This window comes from Varroa destructor, unplaced genomic scaffold, assembly GCF_002443255.2.
Source record: "Varroa destructor unplaced genomic scaffold, Vdes_3.0 BEIS01000002.1, whole genome shotgun sequence".
In the NCBI taxonomy this organism is placed as follows: Eukaryota; Metazoa; Arthropoda; class Arachnida; order Mesostigmata; family Varroidae; genus Varroa; species Varroa destructor.
The window spans coordinates 33376318-33401282 of record NW_019211455.1 but is presented as its reverse complement, the minus strand read 5'-3'; the positions used below and the strand labels follow the sequence as shown (position 1 = coordinate 33401282).

At 40.0% G+C, this 24965-nt stretch overlaps 2 protein-coding genes, 1 long non-coding RNA gene and 1 pseudogene across 6 annotated transcripts in view; 1 reads left to right on the top strand and 3 right to left on the bottom strand.

Moving 5' to 3' along the window:
* The window catches only part of LOC111243774 (uncharacterized), a 3722-nt gene extending 3393 nt beyond the window's left edge, over positions 1 to 329 (top strand). Inside the window, exon 4 of the long non-coding RNA XR_002670606.2 lies at positions 192 to 329. This is a non-coding gene — a long non-coding RNA (uncharacterized LOC111243774). The remainder of the gene's footprint in view (positions 1 to 191) is intronic.
* Positions 1 to 1325, bottom strand: part of su(r) (dihydropyrimidine dehydrogenase su(r)) — a 33685-nt gene extending 32360 nt beyond the window's left edge. The window contains exon 1 of the mRNA XM_086979239.1: positions 1272 to 1325. Coding sequence (XP_086835365.1) covers positions 1272 to 1310 — 39 coding nt within the window. The 5' untranslated portion in view covers positions 1311 to 1325. The remainder of the gene's footprint in view (positions 1 to 1271) is intronic.
* LOC111243773 (calcium and integrin-binding family member 2 pseudogene) lies at positions 628 to 1197 on the bottom strand (annotated as a pseudogene).
* A 4399-nt stretch (positions 1326 to 5724) lies between the features above and the next one.
* Positions 5725 to 24965, bottom strand: part of LOC111243732 (uncharacterized) — a 206863-nt gene continuing 187622 nt past the window's right edge. For 3 of the 4 annotated variants that reach the window (XM_022789726.2, XM_022789727.2, XM_022789725.2), the window contains 5 exons: positions 14971 to 15239; positions 14095 to 14402; positions 10170 to 10432; positions 8293 to 8424; positions 5725 to 7989 (listed from right to left, as the gene is read on the bottom strand). In XM_022789726.2, coding sequence (XP_022645461.1) covers positions 7832 to 7989; positions 8293 to 8424; positions 10170 to 10432; positions 14095 to 14402; positions 14971 to 15239 — 1130 coding nt within the window. In that variant the 3' untranslated portion in view covers positions 5725 to 7831. The remainder of the gene's footprint in view (positions 7990 to 8292; positions 8425 to 10169; positions 10433 to 14094; positions 14403 to 14970; positions 15240 to 24965) is intronic. The other variant, XM_022789729.2, reaches the window with a different exon arrangement.

The following is a 24965-nucleotide window of genomic DNA, read 5'->3' as shown; positions in this document are numbered from 1 at the left end:
TGGGACAGAAGTCTATATTAGACAAAAATAATAGAAAGTGATTGGTGCGTTATTACATATATATATATATATATATATATATATATATATATATATATATATAAATTATATTTCCAACATATATGTAGAACAGTTTATATGGTCTAGCTGACGACGTTCCGTGTGTAAATAAAATTTCCATTGCCTTACAGCTACGCGAAATCCCACTAACTCATCAGTAGACTATTCTTGCGCGGATCGTATCTAACGAACTCATCATAAACCATGTATCTCGTGTGGATTATGCTAGAGACAGAAGCTTCATGAAATGCATAATTGTCCACTGTTTTATCACGACTGGGGATAGAATCCCAAAGTGCACGTTACAATTGTAGGAAGGAGTTGTCCTCCTATGAAGTTAAATAAGGAGATAAATTAAATCCATGCACTGGTTAGCTGACGTTATACATATACAGACAGGAAGTATTGAGTTTGTTCAGAGACATTTTTTAATCTCTTGTGATCCAACATTCCTTTGAGCAGTACCCATGATAAGCACTTCATAGATATTAGGTCCTGTCAGCTACAACATAAGCTCACTAGCTTGAAGTAAATTTTCATAGGTCGGTTCCAAAGGCCGTTTGCCAATTACGCACGCACGTGAAAGGCATTAACAAACTCTGGCGCTCGTGAGATCACATGTTCAAACTCAGCCTGTGATAAATACCCATCGCTGTCGATGTCTCCCTCGTCTAAAACTTTTTCGACAACCACTTTTATCTCATCTGTAGTAAGCTGATCTTGTGTCAGAGCTGCAGCAGCCATTGCGATATCTTGCGGTCCTAGTTTGCCATCACCATCATAATCGTATATGACAAAAGCGAATTTGGCTTTCAGTTCTCGCGGGGCTCCTTCACTAAGCACAGACATCATGTACAAGAAGTCCTCGAAACAAAGATTCCCCGTGCCATCCTCGGAGAAAACGCGGAGTAGTCGTTCCCTAAACGGATTTTCACGAAACTCATTCATTTTTAGCAATCTCTCGCAAGGTACCTTGACCTCGCGAGCCTCGTCTCCGAGCATTGTCTTGGGCACAAGTTGAGGGTCGAGGTCACGAAACTTCTTGTGTAGCATTAAGATCTCCTTTCGTGTAAAGAACGTGCTATCCTGTAGGTCTTCCAGCTGTTCCTCAGTGAACGTACTAGCCTTGTTACCCATACTACATTCTTCTTCTGCAGCCCCTAGCAGAAAACACCTATGAAATATATTTAACAGATACTCAATGCACGTACCACGTTCCTTGTCAGCTCAGTCGAGCTCATCCTGCGCATTACGGAAGCTGACTGTCTCACAGCTCAGCACTGTAGTGACCCCCGCCCCGATCGCTCCGTATTAACGTCCTTGCGGGTCGACATCCGGAAAGGGAGACACCATCGAAGGTTCGTGGCTACCCATCGACCCTTTTACATACCATGCCCATAGGTCCTGTACCTAAAGAAACTTCTTGTTAAAGGAGTCTGTTTTGCCGAGCCTTCGCAAATGGGTGGAGTCCATCCCTCAGCTCATCTCGATACTTGACCTCCCCTGCCCAACCAGGTGCCCCACTCGAAGCCTTGTTTCCCTGCAGCACAACAGAATATACTCTGATATGCAATGTAGCGCTTGTGGCGTAGAACTTTAACCACAAGCCCATTATGTTAGTACGTCATACACGTCATACCAGATAAACCCTACATTTTTAGTAGGTAGGGCAGGTCGAGGGAATAATATTTAATTGGCATAGAAAAATGCTCGTACCGCATTCACCTATAATTTCAATGCAAAAGGACCTGTTTTATGTTCCGGGAATAAAGAAAAAAGTAAGTTTTCATTTTTAAATTCCCTGATAATTCTTTGTGCATCAAATGATAAAAATAATACGTAACAATTGCTAGATTAATCGTCAACGTCAGAAACAAACAAGCCTTATATATAACAAAGAGAAATTATCATCAGCCTTTAGATGAGCAGGCCAATAACCTAATAATATCTGTCCCAAGAGACCTGATTGAAATAAAAGGTGTGGTAGTGCGGGCCGTTCTACAAGGACTGTTTTGCTTTTGGTAATCTATAGGTAACGCGACTACATAGACGCGCGTATGGCGCATGTGCAGCCTTCACCCCGAATCGAGAAATAATATAAAAAAACAATGAATTTTTTTCATTTCATAATTGTCATCATGATGAACTGTGAGCATCCTGCTAAAAAAAAAAAGCTTTGTGTAGCAGTGTTTGTTGTCAAATTGCTGATATGGTCGGCGACGTATCGCAGCCTTTTCACACTTTTCATTCATAATAAATGACGATTACTGTTTTCATCAGGAATAGACTCGATGGATACCTGAGGATACTCAGATAAACTGCTTAGATATTTTTAATTTTTGGTCATTTTAATATCGCCACCCGCAGTAAATAACATTCAGAGCCCTCGCTATCCCAGGACGATTTAACAGTTGTACATGGTTGAAGAACTATTGTACTTAGCTTATAGTAGGCGTAGAGCTGCTAAAAAGAGAGGCGGGACAGAGCGTCTAAACAAAAGCGTTGTTTTGGCTCCTCTATATAGTAGATGGCGAGCATATAGTCTGCCAAAAGCTGTTTGTTGCTTAGTTGAAATAAATCGGTATATACATTTGATGATCTAGCACTGTATCTGAAAGCCGGAACAAATACAAGATTGCTATAGTTGGACATAAATTTTACGCGACAAATCAAAATCATACGGAGTGTTTCTCAACACACGTTCACGATAAACCTATATCTACAAGTTATTCGTTATCAATATTATTTCTAGGTCTGTTGAGTCGTCAAAGGCACGGCCTAGAGCGCCTACAAAATGCGCCTTCTGTTAATAATAGTAATAATAAAAATAAATACTAAAGAATTCATATACGCAGCGTATTCCTTATGATCCTCTCTACCTTCTTCATTACTATCTGTACTATTTTTCCGTAGACAATAACAATAGATTTGGAGACTCTGGCCTTTGAGATATCACAATAACTATAGTGTTAGTGTTAAAAATCCACTACTTATGTTGTTATTATATTATTTAATAAATAAAGTACTTCATCCCAGTAATTACAATAGCCCAATAATTGATTTGTACCTCTATCATTAATCGCTTCCGCATTGGGCCGAGGTTAGCGTGCCGTCATGCTATCATCGCTTAGGCGCTAGCATCTTTTACTTCCCAAGGTAACAAAGACCAGCCTAAATCAAGCATAAACCCAAAATGTAACAAGCTAAAAAGCTAATCATGACGATTTTACGAACGTATGAATACCACCAGCAGAGATGTCTTTTAGTCGAGCAACAACTTATCCGAAGAAATCCTTAGGACTTTTTTTTGCTACAAGTCCTAACAATATATATATATATATATATATATGCCTTTTGTTACTTTGAACAAGGTTCCATAGGTAACACCATCTTGCTAAACATACTAGAAGTACACTCTCCCTGCGTCTACGATTAACGTCCGCGTGCAGGATTTCGCAGCAGAAGGGACAAAAGTAAGACAGCGATATAAAACCGCTTACCAGATGGCAGCACCAGCGACGTAGAATGCAAGCGAAGATCGAATATGTCGGCCTTAATAAAGAGGTTTGTTCCGAATAATATTAAGTAAGGACTATACAAAATAAGGAAACGAACGCAGCGATCAATTAGCAATTGCGTGATTAAGTAACAAAAAATAGAATAATTAATTTTAACACGGTTTGACATTTCGAAATTGTTAACGTGGTTGGCTAGTGCACTAGGCTAGGCACTCTATAAGGACCGTCCCAACATAATAATAGCTAGGAATATATATACACACGGCGTTGCTTAAATAAATACTATTCGTAGCAGTGTGGTGGAACCCTGTCACCGGGCATGTCGAGATGCGTGCGTCTGTGAATCAGCAAGCACGATCCTAGCCGAGGACCAATTCCGATTCGAGTAACTGGAGCAGGAGTCGCAGCGATATTCCAAACAATTGCATGACACCACTACAGCAAATTTGCCAGCCGTTATCTCACCTCCGTATACCTGCAGTACTGGCAAAAGTTGGTAAAGAGTACGAATGGCTTTGAGTCTCATATTGGGACACATTGGCCGAGTATCGAGGCCCGTCACAGTAATGCTAGATGCTTCCGTTACTATCGCTCTATACGTATATATGACGTATCGCTTAGATACGTATAATCTGCACCGATGCTAGCGTATTTTGTCACGGCACAAGTTTTTGGCACAAATTATATTACTGAACTGTTAGAAAGAATTGTTGTAAAATATGATAAATTATAAAAATAATGTTCCGAATCTGCGAGCTCAGTCCAGCCCTAGGTTTATATCGTCATGATAGTGGACCAATCGGAGCGTCGAGTTCAGTTTATGGGAGCTCAGCACAGGATTACAGGTTAACGATGAGCCATATCATATGTACGTCCTACTAGCCTGTTGAAGCTACATGTCGATCTTTTACGTGTGCCGTGTCGATGGCAGACTGTACAGCTCTTGTTGACCTGCTGATCTATTGAGCGTGGCCAACAAACACGATCCTCAGTTATTTTTCCACAGGTCTACGAAACTTTTCTAGCCTTAAAAGTAAAACATGAATATACTTGAAGTTCAGGTTGGAAATTTGCAATCTGCCACCCAAATTCACTGATGAGAGTAACTTTATGTTTAGAAATTATATGAACTATGTATGAATTTATTTTGAACACCTGATTGCTGAACGTTGACGCATGATCACACGTTTAGCATACGTTCATAGTTAAATGCTTCGGTACGTTTGAGCGCAGAACAGGGTGGTTGAAAAAGAACACGGAAGACAAGCATACATCAATCAGTAGCCCTTTTATGTAAATTATCTCTGTTTCATTAGGGGCTCCTAACATTATCCCTCGAGTGAAAGCTGCCTATTGGGACTTTTCGGTTCGAGTTTTATAGCGGCTCATAAAGTTTGACCTGGCGGCATCGCCGCCGTTTGACCTCGGCAAATTTATAGGCTGAATATCTTTTCGGAGACACTCTTGCTATGCATTACAATTTATAGTATATCTAAGAAATCTGGCTTTGGAGGCTACGATGATGTTATTATTGAACTGTTAAGCTAGTGTATTGTAATAAGAGATTCCTAGTCTTGGTGAAAGCTTTGTAAGAGAAGAAGAAGAAGAAAATCGCTTATATAAAACGATTTTCTGACAAGGAAACTGATTTGCCAAGAAATTGCCTACCCTAAAGTAGGCAGGATAAGAGGATAAACAGAGTACCCCAAAAAAATGCCTACATTTTTCCTGAAAGTACGAGGCTCCTGGCTTAAAGGACGATATTACCGACATTTTTTCGAAAAACTTGAAAATAATTTCTTTAGATTTTTATAATTATTACATATATTTTTTTTTAGCATAGGTCAGGTTATTAAATTGTTTACCTTTATTCGTAGACTTCATTGACTTAGTTTGTTGAATTTACCATTGGGACCGCGTTTGGTGCAACTAGTGGAACCCTTTAGAAACAATGCCCTTTCCCTTTTGTGAACTTCTGCATAATGTAAAAGACAGAATTCAGCTGTTGAGGTTGTAGCTGTGCCAGGAAGCGATAAATACATATTGTTTTTTTTATTTTTGAATTTAATTGATCAATTGTAGTAATCGGGGTTCACAAAAAAATGATGGGTAGACTATATCTCGATAAGATAATAATGACAATATCTACGAATTGACATTGTGAACACATTTATTCATACGTATTTATATACAAGTTTACATCTCCATTACTAAGCTAGCTTGCGAGTGAATCGACCAACAATCTACTAAACAAAAATGAAATGTTTACCCCATTTTTGAACAGCTTTCATTCGATAACCGCATCCTTCCATTCATACGTTTGCAAGGAAAAATATTTACATAGAAAACATGGACTACGACGCAGCGTTCGATAAACGAGTATCTCATCTTAGTGGGTGCCGTCAACTGAAGAGATATGAAAACGACTGGTTTGAGGTAGTTTGCTTGCTTCGAAGAAGGTAAGGTTTTACTGGGTCTCATTGAAAGGCAGTGAAGATGCAATTTGTGAATACTGGACCTCTGACCAGTTTCTGTTGTGCTGATTTAGCAAGGATTTTTTGCCACATAAAATCGTTCGTTCCAGCGCGTCAGTTACTCGTTATTCTCGAACTGTTAATTAACTGCGTACGAAACAAAAAACACGCCACATATACAAACATATACATATCGAAATAACAGTACAGAGTTAGGTTTCAACAGACAGCAGCAGCACAAAATGACAGTGCGGTATAGATTATATAATATCAAAGTAATAACATGAATTCAAACATCACAAGACTGCTGCTGTTTTTCAATACATTGACGTGACAGGCTAAGACACACAATAATGACACGTAGAGCCAACAACAACAACAACAACAACAACAACAACAACAACGGCAACAACTTGACTTGACTTGAAGCACAAACACTGATGCACAAGCAGACACTAAAAGCGAAAAATACACTATGCAGACCTGAACATGCATGCCTAGGTTGCAAGAATCTTTAGCAAGGTCATGGATCGAAGCCTTGCCTAGATTTATGAAAGAGTGCTATCCCGAAGCCAACGCTAGTTGTGCATTGTACCGTAGGATAGCCTTCCACGTTGTCGTTAAAGGTGGCTTCTAAACTTTAACCGACCGAAAGCTTTGTCGTCAGCGTGATCGGCGACGGGCGACATTGCAATTTCGTTAGAGTTTGATTGTCTCCTTTTTGTAGGGCCGGTTGGGTCCTAGTACCCATACCCCCTACAATAGGTAACCTTGTTTCAGGTGTGATAAAAACCGATTTCTACTTTTGTATTTATTCTTGCATGAAACTGCATGAAAACACCCACGGCGTGACTATTAAATATAAGTTGACGTACCAAATAGAACGAGGATAATTAGAATTGTCGCATCATAGCTTCTCAGAAAAGGTAAGCTTACTAATCAGTACATTAGAGTAATTTCTACCATCTTAAAAGGCATTACTTTTGCCGCCGTGGGCAATCTTAGACGTAAGTGCTGAACTCCTCTTTTTATACGATCGTACTGAAGGCCTTTTTACAGGACCCCGTTTCCACTCATGGGATTCTTGTGGCCCAGTGGAGTCTGTTTTTTTTTCTATTTTTAACGATCTTAACAACAAACCGCAAACTACAATTGTGTAATATTACGGCAAGCCCGCAATACAAAAAAGAAGGTCTTCATTAGCGATAGATGATGCATTAAGGTCCTTCTAAAGTATGTCCGATTCTCTATTAGCACCTCGGTAGTGTGCGAGGCCTAATACGTGTAACCTTCTTCGAACCTTACAACGGTATAAGAACTAAGGTATAGAAGTAGATATTCCATGAAGTTCAAATGTTGTAGGCGTGACCCAAGTACTGATATATATAGATATATATATATATATATATATATATATGGTATTTTTTGCAGACTCTCAGTGATAGACAATAAACCATATATAGTTGGACAACTAGATAATAAGTGGACAAAGAAAATCTTGAATATTTAGTTTTGATTGCCTAGTCTGCGACTGTAAATACGTACGAGTACTTCTGTAACCCTTTAATAACGGTTTTGAGAGCTGAAGTTCCTGAGCTGTTATAAAAATCTTCTCTGTGGTTTTCAGAATAACTAGTCAGGCCATAGGTCGCAACTCTGATTAAAACAAATAATAGCCCATCACTTAAGGTTTGAAAATATGAGTTTGAATATTCCGTCAAATACTGTTAGGCCCTTCAATATCGTAAATCGTCATTTTGGGTGCCTCAGCGTTTACCGCTAGGGACCGCCACTGGCCGGGGTTGGTGGGACTGTCTGCTGCTGACCAAGTAAAAGGGAAATCATGTGATACATGTTCCTCTTCTGTTTCGGAAGTTCCTGCGAACAGCCGCCGCTTCTAGAATCGTTCTCTTCCAGACGTTGTTGGCTCTCATCTGCTAAATACAATGAGAAAGTGTAAAAACAGGTGTCATGCAACTTCCTGTCACTTTGAGGCGTGTCACATAATCAGCAGTGATAAGTTCTTTCCTGTAAAGCTAGCTATTACGATCTAGCAGGTGAATGATAATATATTATTATTGTTACAGAATTACATGTCCGACACAGCTTGGGTCCTTTTATGGTATACAAGCACAGTATATGTTATGTAAAAATTGAACTATTTGACAGTTAGGTAAGAATTAATTCGCATTACCCAAAGGCTCTGTGCACTAAGCATCGATAGGTCAACATTCGCTTACCGCGCAACGCTTGGCTGTTATGCATCTTATTTCTCGCTTTGTCGTTCTTTGAAATAGGCGACGTACGGCCTTCCAGAAATTTCTGCCGAAGGGCCGATTTCACTTTCAGGGTCAAATCATTCGCCGCTGTCGCTGAAAGAGCGCACAAAGAAGTACAATAATAAATTGTCAGTGAGACATCCACAAAGGCCTGGGATACGCGTTTCTGCTAGCCAAATTGATTTGCCAAATCTAATAAATCATAGTTGAGATTAAAAATGGCCAAAAGCACGTAGCTCTAATTCACTTCATAAGGGATGCATTTAAGTGCAGGATAGGTACGAAGAATAAACATCACTGAGGAAACGTCCACAATGGCTGTTAGCTTGTTTTATAGAAGTGAAGAGACGAGGTGTTGCCGTAATGGCTTTGACAGGTCCACTGCGATTACTTTCCTTTACATTTTAAGCAGAACTGATAAAAATGCATCTTGATTTATTTTTCGGTATTGACTGAACGAAGCTGTTTTGAAGATTTCTTTTCCGTGATCAAGTGTACATTTAGGCAGATCAAATGGAACTCTGCGCTACGCTGGACGCTATAACTGAATGAATTGAAGAAGGTTGTTGGGTGCCTACTCTAGGCCGAGTCCGGAGCCTTATAGCGAGTCTGGCCGGGCCCTGGCTTAGTGACGAACTTAACGGTAACGCTTTATTTAAATGTTTACGTCCCCTCTATAAACAAACGTACACCTTCCTTGACATCGGCTTATAACGCAGTCGTTGTTGCGTTATGTTGTGTGTGGACCAATACGTAAAAAGTTATATCTGGTCTAATGTTTTACCTTGAAGCAATGATAAAGCAAGAACAAAGGGAATTAAATAAAATTAAGTATGGATAATAATAGAACATTCAAACCTGTGACAAAAAAAAGTTCAGTAACCCATTGTTGCCGAAGGCAAAAGATCGGTAAACATTCACTTCAAACGAAGACTGGTAATACAATTTATACAATAAACATTTACGAGCTAATGTCTTGCCAAATTCAAGACACTTTGGTAGGTTACAATCTTGTGCTATCCATTCACCGGCCACTTTTGTTTCTACATCGCCAATTCTTCCTAAAACAGAACTATTGTTCTACTGCGGTGAAAATCGAAAAAATAACATATAGTTTCCGCCGTTTTAGCGGAAACAAGCAATATCTTCGCACTGTACAAACACCTAGCAAGACAGAAAAATGTTTATTTTTGGTCGAAATCAATAGTTACGTTATTGTCAGTTTTCATGCGGCTTCTGATAAATCTAAGGAGGTTTTCCATGAAATAAAGCAGAAGATCCGCTGTATGTTTTGCATCTGAAGGGCCCAAAGAGTCAAACATCAAATCAAATCAAAACAAAAAACAGCCATTTGGCTGAAGACGCCTGGACGTGGTGTAAATATCAATTCGGTGGTCCAAATAGGCTCCACCGATTAATTTCTTCGATACATTTAGCACTCTTTGAAAAATGATGGCTTTGGTCTGCCACCATCCATTAATTAAATTTCGTTGGAATTTTTCATGTGTAGCGTATCTAAACGGTGTCTTAGCAAGTTTCTACCTACCAATGCACTTGTTTCTTACGGACTGAAAAAGGAATATTAACTTACATAAAATCAATTTATAAGTGTTTAGGTCCTGCACTATAGATATAATCGTAGTAACATTGAATAAATCTGACCGAGAGAAATGTCGCTACATAAGCTGTTTCATTGAATTGTCTTTTCTTTTTATTTAAGAATAGTATTAAAAGCAATATGTAAGAGGAAGTCCCAACTCGAGTGCCGTACCAAGTACGCTATTTCTTATTACTTCTCTGTCTAGATTAGCCTGCGCGCCTGCCTGCCTGCCGCGTACCGTTTTTATTAGGAGGTGGTGAACCTTCACGGAGAGTCGTAACGGGTGGAGACTCGCTCTCGCTTCCGACATGAGATGAAGTGCTACTCCCTTCAGATGACGACGATGCTTGCCGGTCTCTTTGACTAACAGAGGATCCTTTGGTACTCGTGCCCTGTATGGATTCCTCGGAAGACCAAACGCTGGCTCGCTGCTCTTGTCGTCGTGCCAGGAATTGTTGTAGTTTTAAACGAACTTCTGCGGATGCGCCGCTTGGCGACGACCTTTCACAAGTGGACAGTTTTACACAAAAATATATAATGAAATTAGTGTCAAGAAATAACTAAAACTACCTATCTGCTGGGCAAGCCGTATTCTGATTCGATAGCTCATAATCGACGTCATGATGACAACACTTATGCTTGCTTTAATTTTTAATCTTGTTTTTACCTTTTCGCCTTTTTTCTTTTATGATTTATGGTTCATGGCATTATAGGTCTACTGAAAAACAACTAAAAATAACCAACAACGCAAACCTTTTCATACCTCCGGGGGGGCACTCCACCTATGCGTTTAGAGGCATATATGGCGCTTGTCAAAAAAAAAATATCGTAACTTCACGCATATTAAGTCATTCAAAGTGAAACGTGAGACAATAAAACTTTTGAACTTTTTTCGCGAACGTAATTTTTTCGATTCTCAGTAGAATAATGGACCGTTATAGTCTACGACCCTCTGCCATTTGGGTGGTAACTTGAACATTGCGCTGTTGTAGAGTTGTGGAAGACGAGAGACGAAATTCGACATCGTGTTGGGATTTGAATAATTTTCCTATTAAAAAGTTGTCGAAACATTGAAAAGAAATTGTAATCTGTGGCAGCAATGTTTGGTGAGCATTCTGGATGACTGGAAACATCCAACTGTAACTCTTGCGTTTTTGCCATCGTGATCCTTGCGGCATAAGATCGGGTGTTATTGTGCAATAGAAGTAAGTTACCTCTGTTCACTACTCTTGGCTGCTTGATGCGGAACTAGTTTGTCATCTCCTCTGATTGTTGACAGTACAGTGCAGACGTAATCGATGAACCAGGACACATGAAGCTGTAGTAGATAGCACCTGCACTAGACCACCAATCAGACATCATGAGCTTTTATAATGTACATTTACGTTACGGTGATGTTCCGCTGGTTCAAATGCGTCCACCCGCTAATGTGATTATTTGCGACTATCGTAGAAGATTAATTTTGTATCACAGGTCACAATCCGATATCAGGATGGGTACTCATTGTAGCGTAACAGTAAATGAGCGTCTCCGTGCACTCATCTCTGATCCTCGCCTGAATCGTGCGAGACTTATTCGTTCACTTTTCACCTTATAAATTTAACCAAAACGAACAAGGCTTATTTTCCAGTTTGAACTTTTTTTTAATTAACGTCTAATAATGTTTTTAGTAGTAGCTTCTTTACCGAGAGAGTGTTTTTAGGATAGACGAACTGTCTTCGTTGCCACAGTTGCAAAATAAAAAACTACTTTTAAATCACTCGAATTTCCTGATCTTTTATGGTATACAGCAAGTCGCCTGTTAAAACACGAGTGGATGGTTTTAGAGTTCAAAAAGTAGAAGAGCCTCATAAAGACATCGCATTGTACGAAAAATAATGGTATTTTGAAGATACGAGATTAGAATTTCTCGCGTTTCGTATTGAACGCGGTATATTGGGCGGTCGAGCTATTTAACAACTGAAAAAAACCTAAATTATATTTAAACAATTACAACGGAGGACAGCAATATATTTGGTATATGTGAGGTTAATTCCTTCTTGTTGTTGTTTCCGCCAGTGTTCTTTTTTATAACTGTGACCTCCAAATTTGCACTAATATACCTTATCCCATTGTTATCCCATATTATGCTTGATAGAATCGACAATAGGCTACGTTACGCCACCTATAAATCATCTAAGTAACTACAATCACAGGGGCATAACTCTAGAGAACACAACGGCTGAAGCCATTTGACGATTCTGGCGTAACAATTAGGGGGTGCATTATCGACAGACATTAGGGAGGTCATTTAAAGACTCGCGATGTCTGGCGGTATTGACTGTTTCATTTTCAAGCTATATTCCATTATAGAAAATGCTTTTGATATACAATGCGAGCATCAGCTTATGTCGGAATCTATTCGGCACTACTGCTGAAATGTTTTTCTCTGCTGTTCGATACCATTCTCTCGTCTGACTCTTTTCTGGTAGGCAGCACAGAGTGACCCATGTCTCTTTTATGGCAACGGCGTGTTCTGTGTAGGTTTTTCGCTGGTAATCCTTGTGCAAGCTATTTCGGGAATACACCGCACGTGTTTACGCTTGTGTTTAACTTAGATCATAAAACAAAATTTTCGCTTCTGCTCCCCATCTTAAGGGTTCTTATTACCTGCTTCATCGAACCCCTTATTGAGCCAATGAGCAACGCATTGCCTTCATAATCTAATTTACTCAAGAGCGTTCTTTGCACAGCAGCTTGCTCTGCGACTTAAGTTATTGAGGTAAAGTTATCTCCTTCGTGGTCTTTAACGCTCCCCAGACGTCGTTCTCACAGAAATTCTGTTATCTTTTCTGAAAGCACTGTTCGCTAGTGTTTTCACTAATTGATAGGTACAATTAGTGTTCTTATTTTTGAAATCAAGGGACTTGATCATTCAGCATTCATTTTTAGCGTTAAGCGACGTCTTTGCTTTTTTTACTTAGTGTGCGTTAATAATACTCAAGCAAGATTTGACGTAAAGCATTTCGTCTACTAATAGTACATAAAGTTATTTAAAATGTTCGACTTGCTAAATAGCTCCAAAAAACTAGTATATATATATATATATACACGGTAGATAATTTTTTTTCTAAACGGGGAGTGTGTAATTGTACTTGTTCTAGTGAATAATTTTTTAAATTATTATTTTTTAAATTATTACTTGAACATCAAATATATTGAACATTTAGAGAGTAGCGAAGGAACAGAATGAAATATTGTACTGTAAATGTTGTGCAGCTTCATATTGAAAGCTACACGAGCCGTACGGTCGAATTCTAAGTACATTAGCGGAAAACTGCACGCCCCATATGAGTTCCATCAGAGACCAAACAGATCTCCATCGTATCAATTTTCTGGCCACACAGAGCAGCGAGGGTAGGGAGGGTAGGTTAACGCTACCTATTCTGAAGATCTTGGTTTTTATTAGGTGTAAAACAGGAACATTTGTCACTATGGTGGCCTGCTACAGACTTGGTTATCTCTTAGCCGGCTGCAGGACATTGTAAGTTAACCTCTTTGATTTTTCAATAAATGAATTTCAATTTGGGCGCATTAGTGGTAGCATCTATGACAGAACTCACGGCGTTTGGCTTCATTAACCTTCGCTTGGTCACAGAAGGGAAAATGTACCAATGAAAAAATACGTATGATTTTTAGCGCGGTTATTTGCACACTGGAAACAGGTGCTGGAACGAACGTTCACTACAACCTTTCTCCACTACAAATGCTGACAGAACATAAGGGGCGGCAAGGTTCGCCTACGACAACCCCCTAAAGTAGTCAGTCCACCGTTGTCGGTAGCACGTCAGTTTAGACTGGCATATAGTTATTATGTTCTTCCAAATTTCACTATAGCACGTATTTACTGCATGTCCGCTAACATATTTTGGCATAAAAAAGCTGGTTTAAAGTGCAAAATAAACATTCGAAGTTTATTGACATCTCGGCCGGGTAAAAATATTTCACATAAGTAGTATATTACAATATAATATAACTGAGACGGTTTATCTAAAAGGCTAGAAAACGAGTGAAGCTCTCCTGCTGCATAGCATCAGAACAGCATGCCGCTATGATTGGCATGAAAAAGTAACTAAGAAAACAAAGCAAGCAAATTATTAAAAGTATACATTTTTTGTACGCACTTTTTAGGCGACGAGGGCAATCCGGGCGATCTATTGGGCACTGGTGGCGATGCAGCCGGCGGTGTAGCGGCAGCGGACTCTCGTGCGAGCCGAAGTTTTTCCTCTTCCTCTAATTTTCGTAGAACATCTTTTTTCGGACATTTGATTACAGGAGGGGAGGGGGTGCCCATATCAGGGGCTTCTTTGTCATTTAATTCTTGACCTCTCTGTGTATTACTGACGTCCTTATCACTGCCATTGCCCGAGTCACGATCTTCATCACTATGAGATGAATTGTCACTACGAAGTCTCTGACTTTCCATGTAAAGCTGTCAGAAATACATTGAGCTATGTTAATTCTAGAGCTGAAGCAAAATCGTTTCATAACGAACATCGAGCGGAATCCTCAATGCTTTCGAACAGCAGTGCTGGTGTCCTTTCACACAGTTTCTCATTACAGCGAGATCATTCAATGGCCGCTGAAGATCCGTAAAGCACTGTAGCGGTAACGCCAAGACTATGGAGTCCCAGCGTCCCCGATTCGTACCCAGGGGCATACATACATACATGCATGCTTCTTTCACTCAAACGTACTACTTTTATACTTTTCCGCTACGTTCTCTGTTATCGTGAACATGTTAGTTAATATATAGTAGTATCAGAGCAAGCAATTCTATTTAACTAGAAACTAACTCGATTCTTTTGATCCATGGACCTAGTTTCAATATGTAAACATAGCAAACCAAGATAGATAGGTTTCGATTAGTAGATGTGAAGTCCTACTTATTGTCGCAACGAAATTAGACTAGAGGTAATAGGGACAGATTGAATTACTTTGAGGTGTTCCTTGTCGTTGTGTTCATGAGACAAAATAGGCAATCAAAACAACTGACGCACCCTTATCCTATCGGCAAGTTGTTGGTCGTGTTGTTGTTGAAGATGCTTTTGCTGTAATTGAAAATGCTGGAGAAGTATTTGCTGCTGGAGATGCTGTTCATGTTGAAGTGCTAAAATTTGTCTCTGTAGCTCCAACTGAACGGCGCTAACCTCTTCGCGTAGCGCGGGATCCGATACCAGCGATTCATGCGAGAGCTCGTTCGTTCGCATAGACAGTGAAAGTGACGCAGGAAGCGAACTGTCCGCCACAGCTGCCGATGGCGGGTCTCCTGAAATGACGAGCGGCGCAGTATTGCATGTCGACACATTTGTATCTATGGGTTTCATTGTAGCATAGAAACTAACCGTTTTCTTTCCCAAGCGTAGCGCCTAATGCACAGGTCTTCAGCATCAGCAAGATCACTTTAACCGGAATATGTTTTTCAACTAGTTCGATTCAAAAACTGGTCTGTTCTCGAATTCTGTAAGGCGGCGCTCAAATTCACCCAAATGGTATGATTCAGCGACGTCCTGCAAGCACTAATTAAGCCGTAATTAAATGCTTGAGCTACATATTGCTTGGCGACGTGTTTGTTTGGGGAACTTTGGGTGATGCGTCGGCCTCGGCCAAGTTTTTTCTCTTCCGCATATATCCTTTCGTTTTCTTGAACCCCTCAACAGCTCGACGTGCTTCCCTAAACCGTTTGTAGGTGGTGGCCAAAGGCTAAATGGAACGGATGTCCGTCAAGGTAAGGTAATGCGCATTTAACTTACTAAACACTAAAACACGATACATTATTGTATCGTGACAAGCTGCTTAATTTGCATGAAGTTCTTATAACGAAGAACATATTTCCAACAGAATTTTTGTGTAACATCTAAATCGTTTACACGGCCACGGACACTGCTGTCTAGCCAGCAAAAAGCGCACGCGTGTCTGCAGTGGCCCTTGCAAAAGTGATTCAAGCAACCAATACGTAAAGTTCAGTCATGAATTTCATAGAAGCACTCACTTGGACCGCAGCCAGTGAGTGACCATGGCACTTAAACGCCACTGTTATTTATGATCCATGAGACCTTTCTATCTATAGGAAGGTTATTCGTTCAAAAATACGCTCTGCAAGTACAGGTACCGCTGTTAGGTAATGTAGGCATTGTTTGCAAGATCTGTAGAGTTTTCAAGCGAAATTTCTCCAGCTGAGCTGTGGTCGGTGTCCTCCTTGAAAAGTGCCGGGATCCTCAATTGAGACGCCTCTTTCATTTAGACGAGGCTTTTCGCATACGCCTAATGTTCATTTTCAAAATGTAGCCTGTTTCTATGCGGCGCCAAAGGTTAATTAGCGCAAAACTTTTCGTTCAGATTGTCAATCTGATGCGAATTCTGGCTTACCGGGAAATCTGTGAAACATTACATTGGAGGCTTGCCGTTAGTGGAACCATTGTATTTCTATTAGCTTGTTCGTTTTAGTCATTATCTCGACGCTGTGTCTTGTCTCAAGCGAGGAAGAGAGAAGCTATGCTACGTTCGTTCGCGTTGATCATCATCTGTGGACGTCATTCAGCGGCTATGTCGTTCTACATCTGTCACGGCCAGATTAATGGCTTGTAGACAGCATCATATACGAGTTCACGAATTTTTCTATCATTTTTTTTTCTCTGAACAGAACGTCATCTGTGCTAGAAAAAATACATCACGTTAACGCAAGTCTTGCAGTCGATTCTGTTTTGTGATTACTTTAGTACGGGACCCCAATAAATGCAGTTCTACAGCTGCTTTGCCAAAATTTTACTGTCTTAGTCCCTTTTAACCAAATTCTCGACTCTGTAATAAGCACGTGCAACGCTTAAGTGTGAACTTGAGGTATCATAGGTAACCTACATTTAGGTGGTAGGTATGTTTTCTCACAGATTGCCTTTATCTTGTTACATGACAAAGCTTTCGAGTTGATCTACATACTATGATCATAGACTGGCCTAAGTGTAACCGCAAACGTACTTGAAATTCAAATCTATAAAACTTAATAATGACAAATAAGAAATAAATAAATGAAGAATAGAACTTATGTCGCCCATACCAGCAGCATATATATGCACATACGCATTGAGAAAAGGTGACAACTTACACACGTACAATGTTACTATGTAAATCTTCACGAAATTATTGATATAAACAGAGTATTTACGCTGAGCCTTCCTTAAAGATACGTTGAGTGTACCCATTCTGTGACACACAAAAGCTTCCGTCCATGAGTAGGAATATTTTATCGTGGACATCACGCGTTCGGATAGATGTCCGCGGAACGAGGAGACTACCTGCTAGTATATGTACAATATTATGTTTAACATCTACATACTTTCATTCATTAAAACAGCTGGTGAAGCCCGTTCGTAGTTCAATGTATATGTCTTTGACTCACACAATAAGATTTTTTACCAGCAGCAGCAGCAGCAGCAGCAGCAGAATAGCAGTAGTAGCATTAGCTCGCCATTTCGCATATACACGTTATAAGCACGCTACGTTTCTGCATCTATATGGCAGAAGTGTCGATATTAACTTACTATGCTAGACTATATCAAAAAACTTTACACTATAGATTACTGTTCTGGTAATAATAGGTAATTATTCCGCACATTTATCAAAAACGTATCAATGTCCTCAAGGGAGTGGTAATTACTCTGTTTTTATGGTCTTAACATGAAAGGAATTGTGGCTAGCTATGTTATTTACTATGCTAAGTTGATTCGAAAGTTGCAAGCATAGTTACAAACTTGTATGTATTCAAACGGTTTTAGGCATTTTACTATCTACTCCGCTTATAAATCGACGTCCCATATTTAACCAAAATATTTTTAAAATCGAAGCCCTTCTAAGTAACCCAAAAAATAATAGCAACATGGGTGTAATCATTTTCCACGTAGAAAGATGTAGCGTAGTTACGTTTCGCTAGAAAAAAAATATCATTATATATCCTTCTTCTAAAAAAATATCATATTTATATATATATATATATATATATATATATATATATAAAACCAGTTTTCCGTGCCAAGAGTGATATTGCTCACTGAGAGACACCAAGTTGCCAATCTCAAGGAAGTAATAAATTGTATGGAAAACGCAACTTAGGATGAAATCGAGAAGCCTGTTGGTTGATTCCGCAAAGCGGGCGAACAGGGATTCAAAACCAAGTCAACGTAAATGAATGCTATATCTGTATATAGACACAATTATTTTCTGTATTATGTCTCGAAAAAGCTGTGATTCGTATATAACTGGATCGTTTAGGTGTTTGAAGCGCTAACCGTCGTATACATTGGCGTAAGATATGTGTAGCACATAAAATGCTTCGTAAACACTTAGACGATAATTTGCAAAATATTTTCGTACCTAGGATATATAAAACTGTTCGCCGTACATTCCTTTTTTTGAATTTGGTGGACCAATTAAGTTAAACCTGGATTTTAATCTACAATTTTCGCAAGTGTCTTCAGTCCATTCATTGATAGTGCTTTCACCTTCTTTTTCGTTGCCCTTCTACCGCCGGGAGACGGGGTACTGCAGAAATCAGTGGTTTCAGGCAGGCTTCTACACGATTTGAAACACAAAAATCATATACAGGTTTACAAACACGCTGATTACAAACATCTAGATAAGCATAGCTCAATACAGCAATATAAACAGAACAAAAAGAAAGAGGCACTTCTGAGATGCCATAGGAACATTCCTACCACCTCTTCCGTTTCGGCCGAAATCTACACCTAGTAAGTCAGACCCCATTTTGACCCGAGACTCGCTAGCAGAGGGCTCTGCATTAAAAATCGTACAGAAGCCTGACGGCCTTCTTCTGAGTAGAGAAGCATCGGTTCGAGTGGAAAATCAGAAGGGAAAGAGTTCCTTAACAGTTTAGACGTTCGACTAATCTCGCTCTTCAAGTTGGGCTTGGGATTGTCGATAAAAAACAGCACGCAAATCTGAGAAGAGGCTTAATGTGCTGTTCGTACGAATAGCTTTATTTCTTTAACACATTGCAGCGAATTTTGGAAAACCTGGAGTAAAAAGAAAAACGGCTTATCAATCGTTCGACACTACGAGTGGCTTTTGTAGTAGCACCTTTTTGTAGTAAGGCTCTATTCGATGCCGTTGACACTACACCCCTATCCAATGCACAATGTAACCGAGACAGAGAGAGAGAATAGCAAGAATGAACGTGCAATATAAGAAAGAAATAAGCCCAGTATCGCAGCTGACATGTCTCTGCCTTCTTCAGGTGCATGTCAAAGGCTGAAGTTAGTGTACAGGTACCCAAATCAGGATGAAACTTGAATTAATAAGGGAAATTGCGTCATTATACTCTACGTATGTTCTGTTAAGTGTTGAAGCTGTTGGAGAACGATTGATGTGCGGTTAGTAGTCCTTCGAAAACAATCTTTCTTCGAGGACAGAGTAATGCGCATGTTGTTGCACATTATCAATATCGTTGGTAGTGTATTTACATTTGCTTAAAAAAGTCGTGATCATCGACAGGATCACACAAATTGAATAGCGCAAGATCATTTTCGTCAAGTGGTGCTTTCCAACTACTGAGTCATTTCAGTAAAATAGGGTATCATAGACGTAATCAATCGCATTGTTGAGCAAAGAAGGAAGATAACGGCTCTAAAAGGGGTCGGGATCTGAGAGCATCTCATCCTTCATCTTTCTAATAAAGGGTCGGCTCTGCTGGCAAACTTGAATAGCCGATGAAGAGAAGCTAAGACATCTTTAAGTTACGATACTGATCCCTTGACGAATTGCTGCGATTCTCTGTTCGCGACAACGTCGCAAACAACAAATTTTCACTTGTTTTCCAGAGTAAGTAAAAAAAAAAAAAGTAAAAAGAGTTCCACTTGCTGAACTGTTTCTTTAGACGATTCTGATACGAGAATAGTAGCACATTGTTTAAAATATCATTCCGAGCGAAGGCTCTTAGTGCGTTTGGTGGCGAATGAATTATTCCAAAAAATGTACAAAAATTCTCACGTTCGTTTCGTCCACTAAGCAATCGCTGGGTCTGTTTGCAGTCTTTCGAAACTTCTGCCGAATCCATAAAAAAATCATGATTTTTGGTGGACATCTTTGCCAATTGGCCAGGCTATTGATCACCCACTTGGGACGTTGGGCACTGAATAAATCGTGTTGGCACTGAGAAGTGGGTAACATGGTTGGTCCGGCTCTTTCGATTCGAAGTGGTGCATTAACTGAAAATAGTCTATGTTCATTGACTTGTGCGCAAAGACATTGTTGCAGCGATCAAAAGGATTTGATACCGAAAATACATATTGGCCAGATAAATATTATGTCCCCTAACAAGGGCGGTACAGATTTTCAGCAGATTTTGTCGGCGAGCTATAGTCCAGTAAGTTATCGTGCACGTAGACGAAGTTAGAAGTGTTCTCCTTGAGAACAATGAACAATGAATGAGTCTCTTCGAAAAGGTGTATGCTCTATTTTGAAATTGGTCACTTTCCTTCGACTCCGTTAGTCCTCGGCACATCGATAGATAAAGAATTGTGAACTTACAGACATTAAGTTTTAACGTGTCTCGTAACGGGAGCTGACAAGGCAGCCTCTGAAGAAAAGGGCCTTCAGTCCCGCTTAAGATCGCTACGCCAATATCGCAACGCGCGCCTGCTCCAAAAAAACATCATCCAGTGTAAAGTCAGTGTGCGGTCCTGATACTGGAAAAATTCACATACTGTATTGCTTATTAAAAGAGAGATCGCCGGTCCTTTAACAAAAGTTCAGTCTCACTTGGGCTAGTAGCTATCCCATCCAGACCCTGAAGAAGGGAGGCTGGAGTGAAATCCAGTCGGAGATGACAATGATAGGTTAAGACCTTTCTCCGAGACACGTCTTTTAAGAGTCACTTCCAGCAGGGTCTAGTGCTGCAAAAGAGCGTGAACAGGATAATTCACCAGATGCGTGAGCCGATGATAAGTTTTGATGCGTGCAGTGTTAGAATCTTAATGTGAATTCTAGCATTTGTTCCTTACGTGGACGATCTTAGTCATATGCTTCAAGTTAATTCTGGGCAGCTACGTGGTCACATCGATTTCGCCTAGCATGACAGGAACGGTCCGATGACCATGACGAATTTGCTTTGAGCGTTCCGGAGAAGAAAAACAGGACACTTATGATATTTTACAGGACTGTGCTTACTTAGTCTAGTGAACGTCTTATTTAGACATATAAAAAGCACAGTCTTTAGATCACCTTTTCTTGGTGCCGACGCTCAATTTTTCTGATTTGCTCACATTTGTTGCGTAACTGATTGAGCAGTCGCCCCGCTGACATACAGCTCGCTTGAACTATGTCAGCGTTCCTGCGGAGGGGTCTTGACCTTTGAATTAGCAGGACTGCCCATTCCAGGATGTTCTAAAGTAGTGTCGTAAATTGATTTTATTTCTGAATTCGAATGATATTATGAGGTTACAACAAACGTGCAATGAACAGAACCGAGACTTTTCTCTAAAAGCCAAAGGCTCCCGGTAACGAAACTATTCACTCATTGCTGGCGAGTTTTACAATCAGCTAATTCACTTGCCAACATATTTGACTCACTTTGTTACCAGGATATTGGCTTGCGAGTAAATAGCCACCCTTAAAGCCAATCAATCTCCTGCACTGCTAAACCTGCACGGGCAACCATCATTCACGTCCGTCCCGTCACATGTTGGCACTAAGAGGATTAAGATCTTTGACGATTTTGGTAGATCGTACTTTTCCCACTTCTGCCGCATTACTGCCGACAACACCGTTGAATTTTATCTTACTTCAACGCGCTTTATGTTTTCTCTATAAGTACGATTTTTTCATACAGTTCAACGCATATAATGTTTGCACTTCTTAGCCTGTTGTGCGAGCAATTGTTCCGAGTTGACTTCAGAGTTAACAACCTAAATAGCCCTTCAACATTCTTCTACATTGTGTCGCATAATCCGCTAGCCTTCTTCAGAGTTCGTAGTCGCAAAATCTTAGTGACAAAAGAATTATTTGCACAGTTGACCTGCTTGTAATCAATGAGAGATTCCGTTTTGAAGTAAGTGAAATAGATGAATGGGCACGCTTAGTTGAAGCACTTGAAAGCAAGACATGGAAATAGAAGCAAGGATTCCTTCCTTCCTTGAAGTGAACTCAAGTGTCTCTCAATGTCGTTGTTGAACTGTCGAAGTTCAAGTACTCTATAAAACTACGCTCTTTAAGACTCGAGGTCGACTCAATCGATGACGACTGTGCATGCGACACTGGCTTTTCTGACTGAGGAAAAGTTCGCCGCTCGGAAAGAATTCATTCGAATTATCTGTCGCGGTCACCGGCGTAGCTTTTGTTGCTCTGGAAAAAGAAATGGAGACGACATTTACATCCACTGATTAGGCCAGAATAATAGAAATCCATTTAGCTTGCTAGAAGGATTTCCGCCGTAGCCTGTGTCATTTGACGCAAGGTACCTGCCACAAAAGGGCCGCTGAAAACTATATATATATATATATAGAACTGGACTTTATATAGTTTTAATCTAAAATCTAAACGTCATATTAATCGTCGACGTAATTTGAAGGCGCTAGAACACAACTTGAACTTGACACATATTTATCTATTTAGTCTTATCCCTCGTTCGTTTGCCGATGCCCATATTCTGTTGATACTCCGTAATTGCGTTTTTTCACACCGAATTTTTGCCACTACATTTTATGGGCATAGCAGAATATCTACAAGTAAGTTGTACGTTGCCCTATAAAGAACGTCTCATGACGTTGAAAAATAGCCGCACTGCATAAATAGTTTGCACTTGATCACAATGTGCGTTATAACTTGGCCCGTGTCACAACGTTTCGACCTTCCAGCAAAAACTCTCTAAAAACGCGCTGAATAAACTCAATACATACCAGTTTGTACTACGTTCACATCTCCTTGAAGCGGTCAGACATTGCAATAATTAAGCACTGCAAAATTCGGCTTCCTGAAAACTAAAGGTCAGACGTAATGCTTTGCCTCATGTCTTGTGTCAGACGGGCACACCAAAGATGTCTTGAAGATATTGTTTTGTTTTCAGAGATATAACTGCTCGGATAAGGCTTAGAATTTCGCGTCAGAAAAGTAACCATTAAAATCTTTTACATTGCAAATTATAAAAGTATATATAAGTTTAGTCTAGTAAATTTTTTCATGGCGGATCAATTGTCGTTATAAAATAGGGATCCTCATCTGGGGTTCTATAGATGTTTATCGTAGCAATAACAAGTTATGGGTAAATTTCGCACTGCGAAAACCTGGGCTATCCGGCTCAATTGACCGGTCGAGTTCAGACTCACGAGCTGACTACTTATTTCAATGTGTACCTTCGATGTTAGTTAGGTTGAGTAAAGAAGAATTATAATAAAATTCAGCCTAACATACTTGCCTACGTAAACGTACGTAGCAGTTACGTTGCCTTCGACATGCTGTACTACGCACTCATGGCCAACCCGCATCGCTATATTTAATCAATAACACTGTTACAATCGATAACGTTCGTAATCGAAAGGAGGTACTTTCAGTAGAGAGAACTGAGCGAGACAAAAATGCGGCCATGGAGGTAACTTTTTGTGATATGGAACAAGGGTAGCAGCAACTCACTTATTGTTTTCCGCCAGTCTTGCTGCATTTTGTTTATGGAGGCGAGTCTTCTTCTAGTGACCTGACATTAATTGGGCCAGGATTACGTCGCAGCTTTCTTTCTATAAATGCTGTGTCAGTCCGTGGAACATCGCGCTCTGTTTAAAAACACATTTTCGGATGGTCCGTGTGTCACAGCCTAAGTACTATTTCCCTAGTGTACAGTCTATATTCCAAAATAATGAGATGGCCGAAGAGTTCGCCAGTTCAGTAGATAAAATTCGGGGTAGATATTTAGGGGATTTTATAGGGATTATTTATAGGGATTCGGGATAGCGGGGTAAGATCGTTACACTATTGCGTACACTATGTGATACGAGATCGCATTGATTCTAAGTAACGTTCCGTACCCTCTGCCCAGTGCTGCAAGCAACCGCTAGCTGACCCACAATGTGGCCACCATGTAGAATGTCGATGCAGACGCGTTTACATTTATTCTTCGATGACTTGACCTGGACACGAGCAGTAGCTTCCCGAGCAATATGAGGACGCCAACATTTTCTTTTAGTCCTACGATCTTTTTTGACCAGTCCAATGGTGGATGCTATTTTCGGATAACTCGGCATCCATGGCACTTTCATGTAATTATGTCTTATATTTTAGTTATTCTTTTTGACGCAGAAATGTAGCGGTCAACGGCTCCTTTTCTAGCGACTGCGCATTAACATAGAAAGTCTTCAAAGTATTTGGTTTTTTTTTACAGGCCGGGTTCCTGCTTACTTTGTTCAAGGTGTCTATTTGACCTGCAAATTTCGGTTGCTAAGCGAAAGCTGTTTCTGACCATGGTGTCGTTATTTGTTGTAGACTGACTGCGATATCTGGCGAAAAGCGGGCTGCAAAATTAGACGGTTCACAAACACCTTTCAAGACACTCCGATGTCCTTCTGAAGTGCTTCACAGTAAAATCCTAGGTGGTTAAATTGTCACACCTTCTCCAAGATACAAAGGAAGCAGTTATAGAATTTGTATTTTCCACCGAATCCGAGTGAGATTTTCGATGACGTCCATGATGAAAAAGTTTCATTCGCAGTTAGTAAACGTGGTCATTGGAATAGGTTACGTTCGCCAAGCTTCCGACCTACACCTTGGATTTCAAGTGATTAAGCTTCAAATATCTCAGTGACCCTTTTGAGTCTCCCTGTGACGCTCCTATTTACCGTTTAGCTTTTTAGTTGAATTGACCGTCCCCAAATCATGTTTGTTAATGTTTAAAATATAACAAATCCTAAGAAGAGGAAAAAATGTTAACTGCGGGCAAAGGATCAAAACAACACACGTCATTATCAATAAACGAATACACAGAACTAGCTCGAGATTTAAA